Genomic DNA, 19,699 nt, shown 5'->3' on the forward strand with positions numbered 1-19,699 from the left:
ATTGTTTGTAGTTGTGAAAATCACAGCTCCCCCACCTTACCGCATCTGCACCATTCCATAGGAATGATCTATAAATCCAGCCTCAGTTAAACAAGCATACGGAAAGGAACAAACATGCCATATTGTGTAATACCTGTTGATAAAAATCAGATTTTATTTATGAAAAGGTACCTATAATATCAGTAAAGGAGGCAAACATAAGCACCACTGCACTCAAGCCGACAGGCATGATGACGTCACAGCTAACATGTGTCATCACGAGGGGACATGGAGTTACCTATTTGCTACCTGCGCTATGCTTGTTTAAACAACTTGATAACAAATAATTTTCTTGAACGAGGAACATACATTCCTTAATTGCAGTGGGTATAGAAAAAAAATCACCCCCCTTCAGATAACATTTTGTTGCTTTGCTGCCTGATATGAAGACAGATTTTGTTTTATCCAGCTGTTTTAACCAACATGTTAGAATTTTTTTTTTTTGATGCAAAAACAGAATCACGAAGTTTGAAAAAGGATCACCCCCTCCTAAAAATAACTAACCGCCTTCTCAATGGCACACAGAGCCATTTGACTTTCAACTGTGATCAGCTGTGGTCATTTTGATTAGCTCAGCATGAAAAGGGCTTTCCTGGTGCATTTCAGTCCCTGGTAGTACAACTGAAGCAAACAATCAACCATGGGTGGCAAAGCACTGTTAAAGATCTCTGGAATAAAGTTGTGGACAGGCACAAGTCAGGAGATTGATGCAAAAAAATTCAAAGGCTTTATCAATGTCAAGAGCACAGTGAAGTCTATTACGTGGAAGGTATTTGGTACAACATAGACCCTTCCTGGATGAGGACATTGCTTCAAACTGGATGAAAGCCAGGAGGAAACTGGTCAGAGAGGCTAGCAAGAGGCCTATAGCAACTCTGAAGCAGTTGCAGGAACTTGACACTGTGCATGTGACAATATTTAAAATTCTCCAACAAATGTGGCTTGTATGGGTGGCTTGCAAGAAAAAAGCCACTCAAGAAAGGCCACATGCAGTCACGGCTGAGCTTTGCCAAAATGCATCTTGATTCTGAGGCCACATGAGACTAAAATTGAATTATTTGGCCTCAACTCTAAATATGTCTGGCCAAAATAAGGGCCAATAAGAGCTCAACATCCCAAAAACACTATTATTACAGTAAGGCATGGATGTGATAATCTGGCATGGGTGTGATACTCTGCAGCAGGGACTGTAGCAGTTGTCAGGATGAAAGAAAAAAATGGATTGGGCAAAATACTGTCAAATTTATGAGGAAAATCTGCTGCCCTCTGCCAGAAAGTTGTCAATGGGGGAAAAAGGTTGAACTTCCAGCATGACAATGACTCAAAGCACACAGCAAAAATGATCACATAGTGATTGAAGGAGAAAAAGATGAATGTCCTTGCATGGCCTAGTAAGTGCTCAGACTTAAACCCCATTGGAAATCTGTGGAAGACTGCAGTCCACGAACGGTCACCATCAAATTGAACTGAACTTGATCAGTTCTGCAAAGAAGAGTGGGCAAATAATGCAAAGTTTAGCTGTGCAAAGTCAGTAGAGGCCTATCCCAACAGACTAAAGGATGGAATTTAAAGCAAAAGGTGGTTCAACAAATACTGACACAAGGGGGGTGATCCTTTTTCTAACTCTGATTTTGTGTTTTTGTTTTTTTCCGCGGTGTTATATCTTTCACTTGGGTCTTATAAGTTGAACATACAAGTACAGCTGGATGAAACAAAAACCGTTTGTCTTCATTTCAGGCTGCAAAGCAACAAAATGTGATTATTTTAAAAGGGGTGATTCTTTTCTATACCGACTGTATACTCCCAAGATTAGTGTGATGCCTCCATCTCCTGTTTTTTTTCTTTCTGGGGGCTGCCATTTTGCTGAAGCCCAGAGTCCCTGTGTAGCAGTAAGTCTTTGAGCTTTCAGCAGATCAGCCTCTAGTGCCAAAAAGAAGCAACTGAGCATGTGTAGAGCAGGGTGAGACCGTGTATTACTGGATTTTAAACGGTATAGGAACTTATTTTTAATGTTTTACAAAGTTATACCTGCAAAAGGGCCAAGCCTGAAGTGATCTCAGGACTTTTCTGAGTAAACTTCCATTTAAGTTAAACAGGCATAGCGAAGGGAACAAATGGGTAACCTGATGATGAAACATGTTAGCTGTGTCATCACGCCTGTCGGCTCGAGCGCACTGTGCTTTACATGCTTGTCTCCTATACTGGTATTATAGATACCTTTTCTTAAATCTGATTTTTATCAAGCAGTATTACACAATATGGCATGTTTGTTCCTTTCCCTATGCTTGTTTAACTGAGGCTGGATTTATGGATCATTGTAAGCTTTCCTGTGGAATGGTGCAGATGCTGTACAGAGAGCTGTCATATTTACAACTACAAACACTTAAGACCACCTAAAACCTAGAGGTCATTCCCACTTAAAAAGCAGCCTGTGCACTTGGTGTAGGAACACTGAAGTGGTCACTGCATTGGAGTGCATTTATGTCATATTAACGTAATCTATTTGTTTCACTGAACATTTTTCTGTTATTTAGTTTGCAAGTCATATGTTTTAAAACCTTCACTAATGGTTTATATAGTGCTTTACTTTATGATCTATTTAATAGGATAGCACACCTACTTTCACTTGATATTATTTTTGTCTTGTATTCAGACTTTTAGTGCTACTTCCTTATAGCATTTAGACTTGACAAAGGGTGTGTTACACTGAAATGCATCATCTCTCTGCCGAAACACAGCAGTTGCCACAGGTCTGCAGAGCGGCCATAGACACCGCTGCTTGACAACTCTTCAAGTGGGTCCAGCGCACCAGCAATCAGATCTTAGCAGAAACAACCCCATGCTGTTAAATAAATGCTGGCATTCTTTATACCGTGGTTCCGTGGTTGCCATCTAGGCTGGAGAGGTGCTGCTTTCGTGTGAGTGTGATATTGCTTTAACATCCTTGGGGTTCCTACATCCTGGGACCCCTTGCCGCTGTACAAATTGGATGCATGTACTGGAGTTGTACCCCATTCAGACACTCTCTTCCTTAGAACAATACTGTCCTTGGGTTTGTTTTCAACCCCTCATAGTACATGGTACTCCTCAATATCTTTCCTGAGGAACTTTTTGACTTACAAAGTCAGCTGGAACTAGTCCTTGTCCCCTGCCAAAAAAAAAAAAAAAGAACCTGACCCGTCAGTGTTCTAAGAACTGTTACTCCTCTTAGAATTTTCTTCTGTATTCATCCTAGTGCCCTTTCCTGGCTTCCACATTGTAGGATGCCCAAACGCCTTTCCTGAAGAGGGTGCTTTTTGGACCCTTGTACTCCTCACCCTTCAGAAGGGCCTAACACCTGCAAGATTTGACAGGATAGGTCCTCTCCAGTGTCTTTTGGTAACCACCTGCAAATGCAGTCAACATTTTTCATATGTTACCTTCACTAAGAGTCTAGAACTTGTATGTCATTGTGCACTTGGCAACAGTCAGGGATTTTACCCCTACCTCCCTGTCAGATGTATGTAGGGTATTGGAAGAGGAACCATTTCTGAGTGGTTTCTTTTTCTGCTTTTGGCTCAGTTTTCAGCCCCTTTCTTGCTTTGGAGTAGGACACAGATTTATTGTCTCTCTGGATGAGGTAGTACCTGTTGTGACCCATCAGTCTTTAGGTGAGAACAGGCTCGTTTCTTCCCCACAGGCTTGAATCTGATTTTTGAGTGGGACTCTGTTGAATAACACATAGGCACTGCAGTAAATTCTACCCAAAATATGCTGACCTTGACTTTTGATCCCAATCTTGACCCTGACACTAACCCTGGAAAACCTTGATCTTATTTTTTTCTTTTTTTTAATTTATGTAATGGTTTGGCTTACACTTTGTGTACTTCTTCCTCTCCTGCAAGAAGAGAGAGACCATATATCCTTCCCTTCATTCAGAAGAGGTAACGCGGGAGGGCTCAGTGACTGATCACTGTGATAGCCAGTCAGAGGCTGTAAGTGATCTGCAACCGGCAGTCCCATGGCTTGTATGGCTTGGGCCTTCCTGTGTAGACCGGCTGGACTTTTGTTACAGGTCTGGTTTTGTCTAAGGTTTCCAATAGTGACCTGTTTCTCTTAAGGGTTGCACTAGGTTTTTTGGTTTTTTTTTACCATATGTTGAGAGTCTTTCTTAAAGCGGTAGTAAACCGCAGACAAAAAAAGTCCCTGCAAGGTCATGTCATTGTGCTAGTATTCATTGCTTACTCACACATTATGGAAAACTTGCCTTAAAACGAAGCCCTCCTGCCACCGCTGTAGAGGATAACATCCTCACCCGTCTTTCCAGGTTCGCAAGCTCTGGCATTCTGACAGACTGGGCCGTGATGACATCACTCCCATTTTAACAGAAATAAAATATTTATCTAGCAGGCTAAAAAAAAAAAAAACTAATTTCCTCAGTCCTTTGCAAAATAAGGTGGTGGCTTGAATAATTGAGAATTGGGATAGGAGTGTTTCTATTGCATCATGGAATGTACCCCAAACAAAAGTTGTCAGTTTTGGCTAATGCTGAATATGATGATATCTTAATTACAATGGGAAACCCCAATTATAGCACTTTTCCTTGTAATTATGTATTTTGCAAGTACAGGTATATTTTAAATCTGATTAAATGGGCAACAGCCAGTAAAGCATTTTTTTTTTTTTTGCCAGTTATACATAATACCTTTTAATATTGGTGGCATCACATCCAACACTAAGTTGGTAAACAAGCTTCGTACTACTACTACTACTGCAGTGTTACTTCTGTACATGGTCAAATACCTCCCCAGAAATAAATCCTTGGCTGTTTGCTTTATCTTGGTACACATCAGCATTTCTACAAGCGAACAGTTCTCCATGTCTTCATTAATTCTCCTCTCTTCTAAACAGTTATTAAAAGCTTGGCTCCAGACCGGACCAGACTTCCTGGATGCCTTTAGCTTAGTGTATCCGTTAAGAGGCCTGCTTTTGCAGAGGGTTGACATGCTGAGACGAGTTGTACTAGTTCTACCTTTTTTTTTTTTTTTTTTTTACCTACCCTCAAATATTGGCCTCTTCTGGCTGTGACATGTTAGAATTTTATAAACATGGCAAAAAACATGCCCAATGCCCTGCCCATTAATGTTTTTCTCTGGGTCCTGTTTTCTTGCACAAAGCTTTTTTTTTTTCTTTCAGATTTTCAACAAGGTATATAGCCAAACCTTCTCATTTTACCTTCCTAATTCTGATACTAGTGTGCAAATATTCTTGTTAGGGGGATAAATACTTGGCATTGGCTATGAAAATCTAACAGACGTTTAGGGCCTGTTCACACATGCGCACGTGCATTAAAATGCATAAAAATAATCGATATGGATGTACATTGCCTTCCATTGACATTTATTTTTATGCACATTAAATTGCTCAGGTTACTTTCTCCTGACATCACATCCTATTCCTGCCTGTGGGTTGAGAGAGTGAGGGAAAAACGGACAGGGATGAACACATTTTAGTTTTGAGGAAGCATTGCAAATGGGTTGTCTAGAGTAACAGCCTTAACCACTTGCCCTCCAGAGGATTTACCCCCCTTCCTGATCAGGCTATTTTTTTTGCAATATGGCGCTGCGTTACTGTGACAATTGCGTGGTCATGCAACCCTGCACCCAAATAACTTGCGTCTTTTGTTTTCCCCCCCACAAAGAGCTTTCTTTCGGTGGTATTTGGTCACCTGAGTGTTTATTTTTTGCGCTATAAACAAAAAAGGCATTTTGAAAAAAAAATATTTTTTTGACTTTTTGCTATTAACTATATCCAGTAAAAAAAGTGAAACAAATTTCGTCATAAATTTAGGCCAAAATGTATTTACATGTCTTTGCTAAAAAAAAAAAAAAATCCCAGTACATGTAGATTAATTGATTTACATGAAAGTCATAGCGTTTACAAATTGCAGTATATATACTGGAATTCTTTTTACTAGTAATCGCGGCAATCAGTGACTAATAGCGGGACTGCGGCGGGCATTCTGACACTGGGGGGAACTGACTTGGTGTCACTGACATCCCCAGTGACACCAGTACAGTGATCAGTGCTAATAAAAAGCACTGATACTGCACTAATGGCTTTGGGCAGGAAGGGATTAACATGTGGAGTGATCAAAGGGTTAACTGTGTGCTGTGCAATGTTTTACTATGTGGGCTGTGTGCGTTTGGTTCACTGCTATGCAGATCCATACAAAGTGTGCAGGAGCTGATGGGAGAAATCTGTATTGTATTGTTTACATACATGTCTCTCCCCCTTTGGGTGCCGGTGGGAATTCACCAGCTGGGACCTGGTGATTGACAGCCAAGGCCACAAATGACGTCGTGGGTAGGGCACGTGCGCACCCCCTTCCCAAAACTTCTAAATCAAGTATATATACAAGATTTTGTGCAGCCGTGCCACCCTGTAGCAGTATTTCTGCTATAGGGCGGCACAGAAGCGGTTAATCATTGTGATTGCGCTAGCTGTATTGTGGAGGAATAGGTTTATCAGGAAATTGGGACAAGCCAAAAGGCGCTATTGAGTGCATCCATTGCTCACACAATGTGAGAGTAAAGGGAAATTTTGGATCTTATACCAGGATATACAATATCACTCATCTATTTCTACATCTTCTATTTCTTCTACTTTTTTTTTTTTTTTTTTTTATAGACTTGCATTAATGTACATTGTGTTGCGTTAAAATGCATACAGTGCTCAGCATAAATGAGTATACTGATTTGTCAGAAAAGCTATCCTTTCAGAATCTACATTTTTTCATGGGATACTATTCTACAAAATACAGTAAAACCTTGGATTTGGGAGCATAATTCGTTCCAGAAACATGTGTGTAATCCAAAGCACTCGTGTATCAAAGCAAATTCCGCCATAAGAAATAATGGAAACTCAGGTGATTCGTTCCACAACCATTTACTGTATACATTTAAAAAAAATATTACAGTAATACAAAATACTGTACAGTATAAAGTAAAAATAAAACAAATTAACACTTTACCGTTGAAAAGATGTGTGGCTGGTGTGAGGGAAATGAGAGGAGGATCTGTTGGCTCACTGCTGTCTGTTGGCTCACTGGAATCTTTTTCTTTTTGTGTGACTTTAACAAGGAACCTATCCAATGCCACTTGCTTTTGCCTCCTTTTGAGGATTTGGCGGAAATGTTACATCGCATTGTCGTTTAACAGATTTATCGTTGGCACTGCTACAGCCTTATTTGGGTGGTGCTTTTCTACAAAATTTTGCACCGTTTCCCCACATTTTGCACATCTCCCTAATCTCATTTGAAGTGAGGAATTCCTCTGCCTTTTTAGACTACCTCTCCTCCATAACCTCTTGCCGTTGCTCGCGATGCAGATCCATCAGTTTGTGGTCAGCTCCTGGCCATGTTCCTCCACCAGCTCTTGAATGTCGTCCTCATTCACCTCCAGTCCACGGTCTTCCCCAAAGACACAATTTCATCGACAACTGTTCCTGAGGAAAGTCTTCAAAGTCTCCAAGAGCACCATCACACCACAGTTTTTTCCAAGCAGAATTGAGGGCTCTCTTGGTGACCCCATCCCAGGCTTTATTGATCTTGAGGCAGTTCAGGATGTGGACTGATTTTTCCGAAACTCTCGGAGTGTAACATTCGTTCCTTCGGTCGTTTCGAAGCATAACAGAAATAGTGCTTTGGTGTAAAGCTTTTTAAAGTTGGAAATTACCTGCTGATCCATGGGCTGGAGTAGTGGAGTGGTGTTAGGGGGAAGGAACTTTACCTTAACTCCCTCCAGTAAGTCGACCTGGAGGATGAGCATTATCCATTACCAGCAGGACTTTGGTCCTAGAGTGAAGAAATACCTTTTTAGAAAATAATCTGCCACTCAAAGACTTCATTGATCCACTCAAACAAGATACGAGTGACCCAAGCCTTGCTGTTGGACCTCCACATAACGTTTAACTGACTCTTTGCACTTCTTGAAGGCTCGAGGATTCTCGAAATGATACATGAGCAGTAGCTTGATTTTTAAATCCCCATTTGCATTAGCACAAAACGAAGAGGGTGAGAGTCTTTCGTGGGCTTGTGACCAGGCATTGCATTCTCTTCTGCTGTAATGTAGGTCCTCTTTGGCATCTTTCCAAAAAATCCCCATCTCATTGCAGTTAACTTGCTGCGGCAGGTAACACTTGGAAACCATGAGCTTTTGGAACTTATCAGCGAACACCTCAGCTGCTTTAGCGTCCGAACTAGCAGCCTCTCCATGCCTCCCAACACTATGGATGCCACTTCTCCTCTTAAAGTTCTCAATCCATCCCCTGCTTGCCTTGAAGCCGCCTTTGTTTTCTGCCGATGTACGTGGCAGTTTACTTACAAGGTCGGCATACAAGGCCTTTGCCTTCTCGCAGATAATGTCTTTGGGCACAGTATCACCTGCTAGTTGCTTCTCGTTTTATCCAGAGGAGAAGCAACTTTTCTACATCTTCCAGAACACGTGGCCATTGCTTTGATACTCTCGTGACTCCTTTTTGCTGCATCTAGCCCCATTATTTCTTTAATATTGTGCAAATTGTCGACGTACACATGTTATACAATCTTGCGATGTCAGCCACTCGCATATCTCGTTCATGCTTTTCGATTTCCTTTTTAACTCCGCCATCATCATTTTCTTCTTACTGCCTTCCTTTTCTAGCTTTTTTTTTTTTTATTCTCCTTAATCGGGTCTATTGTTGCAGTACAGAGCTGAATGAGGCACACCGATGGAGACTGGGAGATGATTGCCCACAATCCTGCAGTGAGAGAGAACCATCGGCTCAGTTGTGACGTGACGCTTGGCGACTACTCGTATTGCAAGACCTCGTTTATCAAGTTAAAATTTATGAAAAAATGTTGCTAGTCTTGCAAAACATTCACGGACCAAGTTACTCGCAATCCTAGGTTTTACTGTACTCACAAATACAGGCTATTGATTGCAAACAAGAATTGTTTGCACTCACAAAGTGTTTTTCCTAACAAATTAATTCAAGACAAAATGTAACACACCCCGATGAGTCTTGGGAGCAAGGCTAAATTTTGGACAAAAAAAATAAACAAGAATTCAACTGCAGGTGAGTCTAATTAGTCATTAAATAGGTGTCCAACAGACAGTTGATTATAAAAGGGTGTTACTTAACAAAGAAAACCCCTTCCCAGTTTATGCTGTCAGCAATGGCAACACATGAAAGGAAAAATGTCACAAGGCCTAAGAAAGTAAGTAATTACATAAGAAAGGTGAAGGCTACAAGAAGATCAGCAAAGCTTTACTTATCAGTCAGAATACTGTAGCAAAAGTGATACAAAAATTTAACAAAGATACAACTGGAACCATCTCAGACATCCAGGCCATCCACAAACTTTAACACCTCGACAGAATCGTCTTCTGATGAGAAGGGTTAAAGACCATCACCATGCAAGTTCACTGCAGTTAGCTAAAGGAGCAGAAAGCCAAAGTGGGGTGATTTGTTTCCTGTGACACAAGGAATGGCATTTATGGGTGTCATCCATGAAGGAAGCCATTCCAAAAGCCCATGCACAAAAAAGACTACTATAACAATGTACTCCGCAGTGAGGAGATAAAGATAAATGTTTTTGGAACTGATGGCTTCAAAACTGGTGTCACAAAGGTGTACAAAGAAAAATGCATGGTGCCTACAGTGAAACATGATGGTGGCAGTGTCCTTCTATGGGGCTTCATGAGTGCTGCTGGTGTTGGGGCTCGGCATTTCATTGATGGTATCATGAATTCACAGATGTACTGCTCTATATTGAAAGAGAAGATGCTGCCATCACTCCACGCCCTTGGTTGTCATGCACTTTTCCAACATGACAATGATCCAAAACACACATCTAAGGCCACTGTTGCATTTCTGAAGAAGAGCAGGGTAAAGGTGATTCAGTGACCAAGCATGGCTCCTGATCTGACCCCAATCAAACAACTATGGAAAATTCTGAAGAGACAAGTTGAGCATCACTCTCCACCCAGCATTCAGGCTCCAAAAGAGGTCATTCTTGCAGAATGGAAAAAGATGTTGCAATATGTTGCCAACTTGTTCATTCCATGCCTAGAAGACTTGGTGCTCTCCTTACAAATCATGGAAGTCATACAAAATACCAGATGGAGTAGTTTTTCTTGTGGATGTATATAATTTTTGAATCAACTAATTTGAGTAAAACTGAAGATTTTGTAATAAGTTATAATAACCTTGCTTTCATGGAATGAGCTAAACAAATATTCCATAACACTCAGCTTTGTAAAAAAATTTTTTAAATTGTTCTTGTGTTCATTGAAATTGATTAAAATCTTACATTTCAAAAGAGGGTACTCCTTTATGCTGAGCACCGTACATGTAGCATTTTAACGCAATGCAGAGAACTGCACATGACACCAGCGCTGTGGTAGGAACAGAATACATAAACAATTTTTAGTTGTGTTGTTGCGGTCACCTGCATTCTTCTAGTGCGCTAAATCACAGGTCACTGCAGTATGTGTGAACAACGCCTCAATTTTGTAATCATTAGACGTAAAATTTATCTTGGTTCAGATCAGGCAGCAAGTGAATCAGTGACCCATTAATGCTATCCAGCAGCAGCTGGACTAAAGTCAGAAAGCATTCTTGGGGTGCCTTTTTAAAATCTTGCATTGTGTAATCTCTCTCCTCTGAGCACGCACACCACAATGAAAGGCCAGTAGGCGGGTTCCTCCTGAAGCCTGTGCTATGTAACTTTCTCTGTACTGAGTCACCAATCACTTTCAAGCTTGCTAGTGGGTTTTAAAGTCCACCTCTGTGAAATTCTATTGTTCCTTTTGGTATGAGACACTGTATCGCTACACAAAGCTGTTCCTAAGCCTTGAATTTGCTGCTGAAAGCGCTAAAATGCATCTGTGTTCTGTGCATACCTACCTTGTGTGCTGTGTAAAACATGTTATATTTTGGGGTTTAATATGTACCTTATCAGTTTCTGATGTCAAACCTTTGACAACATGTTGCAAAGAAAATGTCTGAAGGCAAGTATGTCGGAGGAAAAAACGCAGGCTTTTATTAAAACTACTATGTAGCCCAGAAATCATGAACTGTCAGCTTCATATTATAGACTACCTATAAATTGGCATAGATGTTTATTGCTGATTAAACCTAATGTAGCATTAAAGCAGAGTTCCGGCACCAGCTAACCCCCAAACACATACACAAAATTGAAAGTCCGTAGCTACAAATACTGTAGCTGCTGTCTTTTCAATATTAGGTCACTTACCTGTCCAGGGATCCAGCAGTGTCCCCACCCTAAGCTGACTCTTCATTCGGCTGTTGGGTGCTGATGCTGCCATCTTGACTGAGGGAAACGGGCAGTGAAGGCTTGCGGCCTCACAGCTGGTTTCCCACTGGGCATATGCGAAGCATGCTGTGCTTTGTGCATGGGCTGCAGTCCTCTGGGACCTGTCAAGTGTCCGGGGGGGGGGGGGGGGGGGCTGAACTTCAACTGTCAAAACCAGGTACCCCCTCCATCCCCCCAAAATGGGCCAAATGTGTCAACGGAGATGGGAGGAGGCAGATAAATGGAGGTTTCACTTTTGGGTGGAACTCTGCTTTAAAGCTGTTCTAATTTACAACATTTTTTTTTCTTAACGCATTCCCTACATAAAGTTAAAAATGTCCCTTTTTGTTATATCACCCTCTCACCCCCTTTGTACTTACCTTGATCCAGCAATCTGCAGCGGCGCTGATCTCTCTCTTCGCAGGACTCGGAGCAGCGGGAGCCATTGGCTCCTGCTACTATTAAATCCTGTGAGAAGGTAGCCTGGAGAAGGGGGGGGGGAAGGGGGGGCAGGGAGTGAGAGGTAAGGGCTGAGCCACTCTTTGTGTCTATAGACGTACACCGTCTGACATGATATCGAGCCCGCAGGTGCACCCCCATAGGAAGTGGCTTTCTTTGGCGGAGAAGAGAAGTAGCCTAGAATATTGGTGGAGGACCCCTGAAGAGTAGGTTCTCAGGGCTGCTCTGTGCAGTACCATAGCACAGAGCAAGCTAGTGTAGCTTGCTTGTTTTAGAAAAATAAAATCAGCTTCACGCTGCTTTTACTAGGGGAGAGAAGCATTTCTGTTTTGAACATAAACTTTGACACAGGTTCTTTATGGCAGTTGACCGGACATATGGGTCTTGCTTAAATCGCAAAATAGGTCTTCACTCCTTTAAAAATACTTGCATCTTGGCGATATCTTGCACAGTTGGATGCTGGTGGGTTTTTTTTTTTTTCCCCACCATGAAACCAGATCTTCTGTAACAAGTCTAATTTCTTGTCTTGAGTTTAAATGTATACATCACTAATTGTATGTCCTTATTTTACAGGATGCCAGGAAAGCATGTGCAGATGCCACTCTGGCTCAGGTAAACATTTCACCATACTTTCATTACTCTTATTTCATAGGAAGCCTTAAGCATTAGTTTAGTTGTATTAATTGGTTTTGCTTTTTTTTTCTTCTAGATCACAGCCAATATTGATCCAGTAGGTCGAATTCAGATGCGCACTAGACGTACCCTGAGGGGACACCTTGCTAAAATCTATGCTATGCACTGGGGCACAGATTCCAGGTGAATGTAGCTATAAAATGTCTGTACCTGCATGTGGTAGCAGCCATTGTTACTTGAAGCTATTACTCAACTATGTTTTCAAAAAGTTCTGAGATTCCATACACAGGAATTGCTACACAGGCATGCGAACAGGTCAGGAAAAGATAATATATTAATCATGAGGTACTTGGTGATACTAAAAGTTCCATTTTACCTGCTTAGGTTAAAGACTTACCTGATGCGCTTCCTCTGTTCATCCTTCTCGTCTGCTACTTCAGCCAGTCCCAACTGTTTCATGGTTTGGGGATGCAGGCGACCTACTCCCAGGCAGATGCCAGACCTGAGCACTGTCATTTAAGCAGGAGGATGTTAACCCTATGTAAGCTCCATGTTGGTGCTTACACAAGGATTGGGGACTGAGATATAATATAGTGGTTAGGAAAGTATCACATGTTGGATTTTTTCTAATAAGAGAACTGGTTGCTTTTAGTGGGTATCATAATAAAGTTGAGAAACCCTACACTGACAGGTATTGTGTCAGACCTGGGACCCCTGAACTAAAGACTAATACATAGGGCTTCAAATGCAGTTATTTGTCACAGTTGCATGCATATTTGCTCCAGAAAATGTATATTTACACCCAACAAATATATGAATACGCTTAGATATACGCATGCGTTGCCTTTGCCCTCCTGGTAGTAGGCAAAACAAGCAGCAGAGTTCACTCTAAGCTTTGCTATCTTCCTGCCACGTCGTTTGATATTTGTACACCCTGCATGATTGAAATAATTCTTGACTTTAGCTGGAATCTGAGCCCAGCGTTTGGGCAACACTTGATTGTATTATTTTAAATGGTTGGCTTTTCACTATTTACTGTGTTTAGCACATTGCAGCCATGTGAAAAGTTTGAGGAATGCAGCATTACATTTTTTTCTTTAAACCTAGAACAGCACATACTCTGCACACCAAGCAATTTTGTGGCAATGTGATGGCTTTCAGAAATTTCATTCACAATACTTTCCTAGTTTCCAAATAACCACAAATGAAAATATAGGGTGGAAGTCTGTAAAAACCATGTCCGTGTGACACAAAAGGGGTTTTAAGCCTTCCACCAGTTTTTAGCCTTTTGAAGGCTGATTGAAATTCTTGTATTCGATACAGACAGTCTTTAAGTAGCACAGTTGTTCTCTTAGTGACAACTTAATGCCTACATTTTAGAGATCGGTCGTTTGGTGTAGTGATCAGATTGCAGAACAGACAAGACAAGTAAAAAAAATACCTTTTGTGTCATATGGCCTAACACATTGAACTCTTTTTCCAGCTTGGTAACATGAGGCCAATATTTATTGCTTAGCTGCCTACTCTCCTCTAGAAGGTCCTTTTTGCTTTGTATAACACTTCATTTTGTCACCAGAATGATGGCAGAAAGCACGCCTATGTGTTAGATTTGTGGTACTATGAAAAACAGGGTCTAGCGTATTTTTAATTTATTTTGTGTGGTGCTCAACTGATGTTTTTCTGACTTTTTCTCTACAGGCTGCTAGTTAGTGCCTCCCAGGATGGCAAGCTTATCATCTGGGACAGCTATACCACAAACAAGGTGCGTGACACAAAGTGAATGGTGCAGTGTAACCAAGCTCTGATTTACAATATAGACATTGTGATAACTGTGACTTTTGATCTCCTGGTTAACTGTTTAGCACAGTTTGAAGTAAATGATGCTTCCATTTTTAGTTACTCAAGTGTTCCATTTGAGAATGCAAATATTGTTCTCTGTGCCTCCAAAGCATCAAATGTGTCCTGTACAATATTGAAGTCAAATTTGTTGGAACAGTATAGATCAGGGGTGGCGAACAAGTTAGACACAAAGAGACAAAATTTTAAACTGTGAAAGTCAGAGAGCCACACCACGCAGTGACCTGCCAAAACAGACAAACACTCACACAAAAACACATAATTAAAACCATATTATTCACCATAACACTTTCTTCCCCTTACAAAACACAGGGATGACCAGAGACTGCGGACAGCACAGGGATGACCAGAGACTGCGGACAGTACAGATGACTGCTGACCTTTGGGGAGGTGGGGAGCAGGTACCTGAATTTGACAGGTACCCGCTCTTCCGCAGAGTTTTTGTTTGATCTTACCTGTTCCTTGATCCAGCCGCGCGCTGTCTTCCCGGCTTCTGTAATGGCGCTCGGCATGACAGCCGGGTGCCCAGTGCGCATGAGCGAGAAGCACTTGCACTTTGTGATTGGTCCGGCGGCTTCTGGGATCTGTCATGTGTCCCAGGTACCGCCTTACCATTCACAAAAAGCACCGCTTCTTGCGCATGCGCACTTGGCACCCGGCTGTCATGCCCAATGCCCACACTACAGAAGCCGGAAGACAGCGCGCCGCTGGATAGAGGAACAGGTAAGATCAAAGAACAAAGAAGTAAGAGCGGGTACCTGTCAAATTCAGGTACCCGCTCCCCACCTCCCCAAAGGTCAGCAGTAAGAGGCAAAGAGCCGCGTTCGTTTTGGCCAGGAGCCGCGTGTTCGCCACCCCTGGTATAGATTATTCCTTACTTTTACAATCAGCTGTTTGACCTGATTTTTCTGCTTTATGGGATTTAGATTCCTGCAATGACTGATTTGTAGGCTGCCATAGCTAACGTAAAATTCCTAGTGACCTAGCTGTCCTTAGAGCCTGAGTGTTCATTGACCAAGAACAACTGGGTAGCTAGTCAAATAAGAAAGTATTTTTATATTAAGGACTCAGTCTTTAGATTAGCATAGCAACCAGATAAAAAAACAATGGAAGCCTATGCAACATCTTTGTACAGGTTTACCCAGCATTTCAGTGGTGTGAACCAGCTGGGAAGAGCAGATGTGTAGCAGGTTGCAGCAAACAAATCCTACTTCAGTCTAATGTATACAGATCAGTGGAATATACAGTGCATCCAAAAAGCATTCACAGCGCTTAACTTTTGCCACATTTTATGTTACAGCCTTTTTCCAAAATGCTTTAAATTCATTTTTTTTCCTTAACATTCTACAAACAATACCCCATAATGACAATGTGAAAGAAGTTTGTTTTCAAATCTTTGCAACTTACTAAAAATCTAAAACTAAAAAAAAAAAAACGTACATAAGTATTCACAGCCTTTGCTCAATACTTGGTTGAAGCCCCTTTAGCACTAATTACAGCCTCAAGTCGTTTGGATTATGATGCTACAAGCTTGACACACCTATTTTTGGGCAAGTTCTCCCATTCTTCTTTGCAGTACCTCTCAAGCTCCATTAGGTTGGATGGGGACCGTTTCAGATCTCTCCAGAGATGTTCATTCGGGTTCCAGTCTGGGCTCTGGCTGGGCCACTCCAGGAGATTCAGAGTTGTCCCGTAGACACTCCTTTATTTGGGCTGTGTACTTGGGGTCATTGTCCTGTTTGAAAGATGAACCATTGCCCCAGTCTAAGGTCCAGAGCACTCTGAAACAGGTTTTCATCAAGGATGTCTCTGTACATTGCTGCATTCATCTATCCTACGATCCTGACTAGTCTCCCAGTTCCTGCTGCTGAAAAACATCCCCACAGCATGATGCTGCCACCACCATGCTTCACTGTAGGGATGGTATTGGCCAGGTGTTAAGCGGTGCCTGGTTTCCTCTAGACATGATACTTGGCATTCAGGCCAAAGAGTTCAATCTGTGTTTCATCAGACCAGAGAGTTTTGTTTCTCATGGTCTGAGAGTCCCTCAGGTGCCTTTTGGCAAACTCTAGGCGGGCTGCCATTTGCATTTTGCTGAGGCGTGGCTTCCATCTGGCCATTCTACCATGCAGGCCTGATTGGCGGAGTGCTGCAGAGATGGTTGTTCTTCCGGAAGGTTTTCCTCTTTCCACAGAGAACTGCTGGAGCTCTTTCAGAGTGACCATTGGGTGCTTGGTTACCTCCCTGGCTAAGTCCCTTCTCCCTCGATTGCTCATTTTGGCTGGGCAGCCCGGTTTGGGTAGATTCCTGGTGGTTCCAAACGTCTTCCATTTACAGATGATGGAGGCCACCGTGCTCATTGGGACCTTCAATGCTGCAGTAATTTTTCTGTTCCCTTCCCCAGATCTGTGCCTTGATACAATCCTGTCTTGGAGGTCTACGGACAATTCCTTGGACTTCATGGCTTGGTTTGTGCTCTGACATGCACTGTTAACTGTGGGACCTTATATAGATAGGTTTATGCCTTTCCTAATAATGTCCAATCAACTGAATTTCCCACAGGTGGACTCCAATCAAGTTGTGGAAACATCTCAAGGATAATCAGTGGGAACAGGATGCACCAGAACTCAATTTTGAGTGTCATGGCAAAGGCTGTGAATACTTACAGTTGTGACCAAAATTATTCAACCCCCAATGCTGTAAAGGGGTTTAGGGACTATAGTGTACATTTGGAATTGTATTCAGAATCAAATCCTACAAGGACGTTGTAACTACCCAAATGCAACTAAAATGACATCAATTGTTTATGTAATACAGTAGTAAATGGTTCTTATGTGGTTTCTTCATTGCCACAATTATTCAACCCCTTAAAGACTACCACTCTGAAGAACAGAGGTTCATACAGGTGCTTTCCATCAGGTATTGAAAACACCTGTGGATGTCACCGAGCAGCAATCAAGCATAATAAGCACCAATTAGGCAGCTTTAAAATGACTGTGATACTCAGCTCCTTCTAGACATTTACTGGTGTGGTTACAAACATGGTGAAGGCAAGAGAATGGTCCAGGAAGACAAGAGAAGAGGTGATTTCTCTTCACAGGAAGGGCAATGGCTATAAGAAGATTGCAAAGATGTTAAACATACCAAGAGACACCTTAGGAAGCATCATTCGCAAATTCAAGGCAAAGGGCACTGTTGAAACGCTACCTGGTCGTGGCAGAAAGAAGATGCTGACTTCGACTGCTGTGCGCTACCTGAAGCGTAGAGTGGAGAGAAGTCCCCGTGTGACTGCTGAGGAACTGAGAAAAGATTTGTCAGATGTGGGTACAGAAGTTTCAGCCCAGACAATAAGACGCACACTGCGTAATGAAGGCCTCCGTGCCAGAACTCCCAGGCGTACCCCCTTGCTGTCTCCAAAGAATAAGAAGAGTCGACTGCAGTATGCCAAAAGCCATGTGGACAAACCACAAAAGTTGTGGGATAGTGTTCTGTGGACTGATGAAACAAAATTAGAACTGTTTGGGCCCATGGATCAACGCTATGTTTGGAGGAGGAAGAACAAGGCCTATGATGAAAAGAACACCTTGCCTACTGTGAAGCATGGTGGAGGGTCAATCATGCTTTGGGGCTGTTTTGCTTCTGCAGGTACAGGGAAGCTTCAGCGTGTGCAAGGTACCATGAATTCTCTTCAGTACCAGGAGATATTGGATGGAAACGTGATGCAGTCCGTCACACACCTGAGGCTTGGGAGACGTTGGACCTTTCAACAGGACAATGATCCCAAGCATACCTCCAAGTCCACTAGAGCATGGTTGCAGAGGAAAGGCTGGAACATTTTGGAGTGGCCATCGCAGTCACCAGACTTAAATCCGATTGAGAACCTCTGGTGGGACTTAAAGAAAGCAGTTGCAGTGCGCAAGCCTAAGAATGTGACTGAACTGGAGGCCTTTGCCCATGAAGAATGGGCGAAGATACCCGTAGATCGCTGCAAGACACTTGTGTCAAGCTATGCTTCACGTTTAAAAGCTGTTATAACTGTAAAAGGATGCTGTACTAAGTACTAAGATTGAATGTCACTTGGGGGTTGAATAAAACTGATAATGCTGTGAGCACAGAAAAGACATTTGTGGTTATTTCATTATAACTGTTATGTTATATTTGTCTGACCTACAAGTGCCTCTTTAATGTAAATGTAAGCAAGATGACTGAATGATCAAAAGCAATGTCAAACTGGCCAAAACACTCAATTTCAGTGGGGGTTGAATAATTTTGGTCACAACTGTATGTACATGTGTTGTTTTTTTGTTTTTTTTTTTTATTTATTTTTCATAAATTGCAAAGATTTCAAAACTAACTTTTTTCACATCATTATGGGGCATTGTTTGTAGAATGTTGAGGGAAAAACATGAATTTAATCCATTTTGGAATAAGGCTGTAACATAACAAAATGTGGCAAACGTTAAGTGTTGTGAATACTTTCTGGATGCATGGTATAATGTTCACTGGAAATTGCCTTGGTGAGCAAGCCTAAATGGCAAAAAAAAACTAGAATTTGTGTTTTTTTTTTTTTTACCAGCTTGTTTTGTTTAATGTTAGAGTATCTTTCTGAATAGTTGCTCTAATATATGATACTCAAACACCTGCTGAGAGGATGCTGTGAAGAACATCAAAGGATGTTCCTGAGATTTTTATGTCTTACAAGCCTTTATTTGGGCACAGCTGGGCTAAACCAAAGCTATTCAGACTTTATTAAGAAAACTTAAAAAAAATAGATTTCAGAGCAGTTAGTTTTTTCTCGTTTCCGGCAGTGGAAAAGTAGTCTGAAATATGATTATTCCAAATTATTCCTCTGCTTTTCTCCGTATTTCATAAATCGCCCCCAAAAATGTATTAATGGCTTAATGGCCACTAAGGTGCTTTTGCAGAGCAGAACACTCATCTGTTGTGGTTTTGTGAGTATTAAAGTGGATCTACACTGGATCTGCGCACCAAAAACACAATTTGATTCATTTTTAGTATTCCAAGCAAACTCCCCCAACCATCAAGTCTCCATGCTTTATTTTGCTGAGAAGTCATTTTGAAAAACACCTGCTAGCATTTCTGGTTGTGGCCATCTTGAGTATTGGAATATGATTCATATAGCATTTACTTCCTGAAATCCATCTGGCCTTAGCTCAGACATGAAGACAAGAGGATGTGCTTAGCTAAGAAAGCCCTTTCTCCCCCTCCTGAAATTTTTGGGATGTATGGCATTTGCCAAAACTTGGAAACTAGGAAGTAACCAAAGAAATGTAAAAAAAAAAAAAAAGTTTAAAACCAGCAAATATAATATACCTTCCTATCTATTTACTAATGCTACCAGCATAAGGATGA

General features: G+C 41.7%; 1 protein-coding gene across 2 annotated transcripts in view; it reads left to right on the forward strand.

Moving 5' to 3' along the window:
• Window positions 1-19,699, forward strand: part of GNB1 (G protein subunit beta 1) — a 119,373-nt gene that overhangs the window by 66,792 nt on the left and 32,882 nt on the right. For both annotated transcript variants that reach the window (XM_089651865.1, XM_089651864.1), the window contains exons 3-5: window positions 12,410-12,448; window positions 12,546-12,652; window positions 14,168-14,231. In XM_089651865.1, coding sequence (XP_089507991.1) covers window positions 12,410-12,448; window positions 12,546-12,652; window positions 14,168-14,231 — 210 coding nt within the window. The remainder of the gene's footprint in view (window positions 1-12,409; window positions 12,449-12,545; window positions 12,653-14,167; window positions 14,232-19,699) is intronic.

This window comes from Staurois parvus, unplaced genomic scaffold (genome assembly GCF_062004578.1).
Source record: "Staurois parvus isolate SC_StPar_1 unplaced genomic scaffold, SC_StPar_1.0 ptg000663l, whole genome shotgun sequence".
NCBI lineage: Eukaryota > Metazoa > Chordata > Amphibia > Anura > Ranidae > Staurois > Staurois parvus.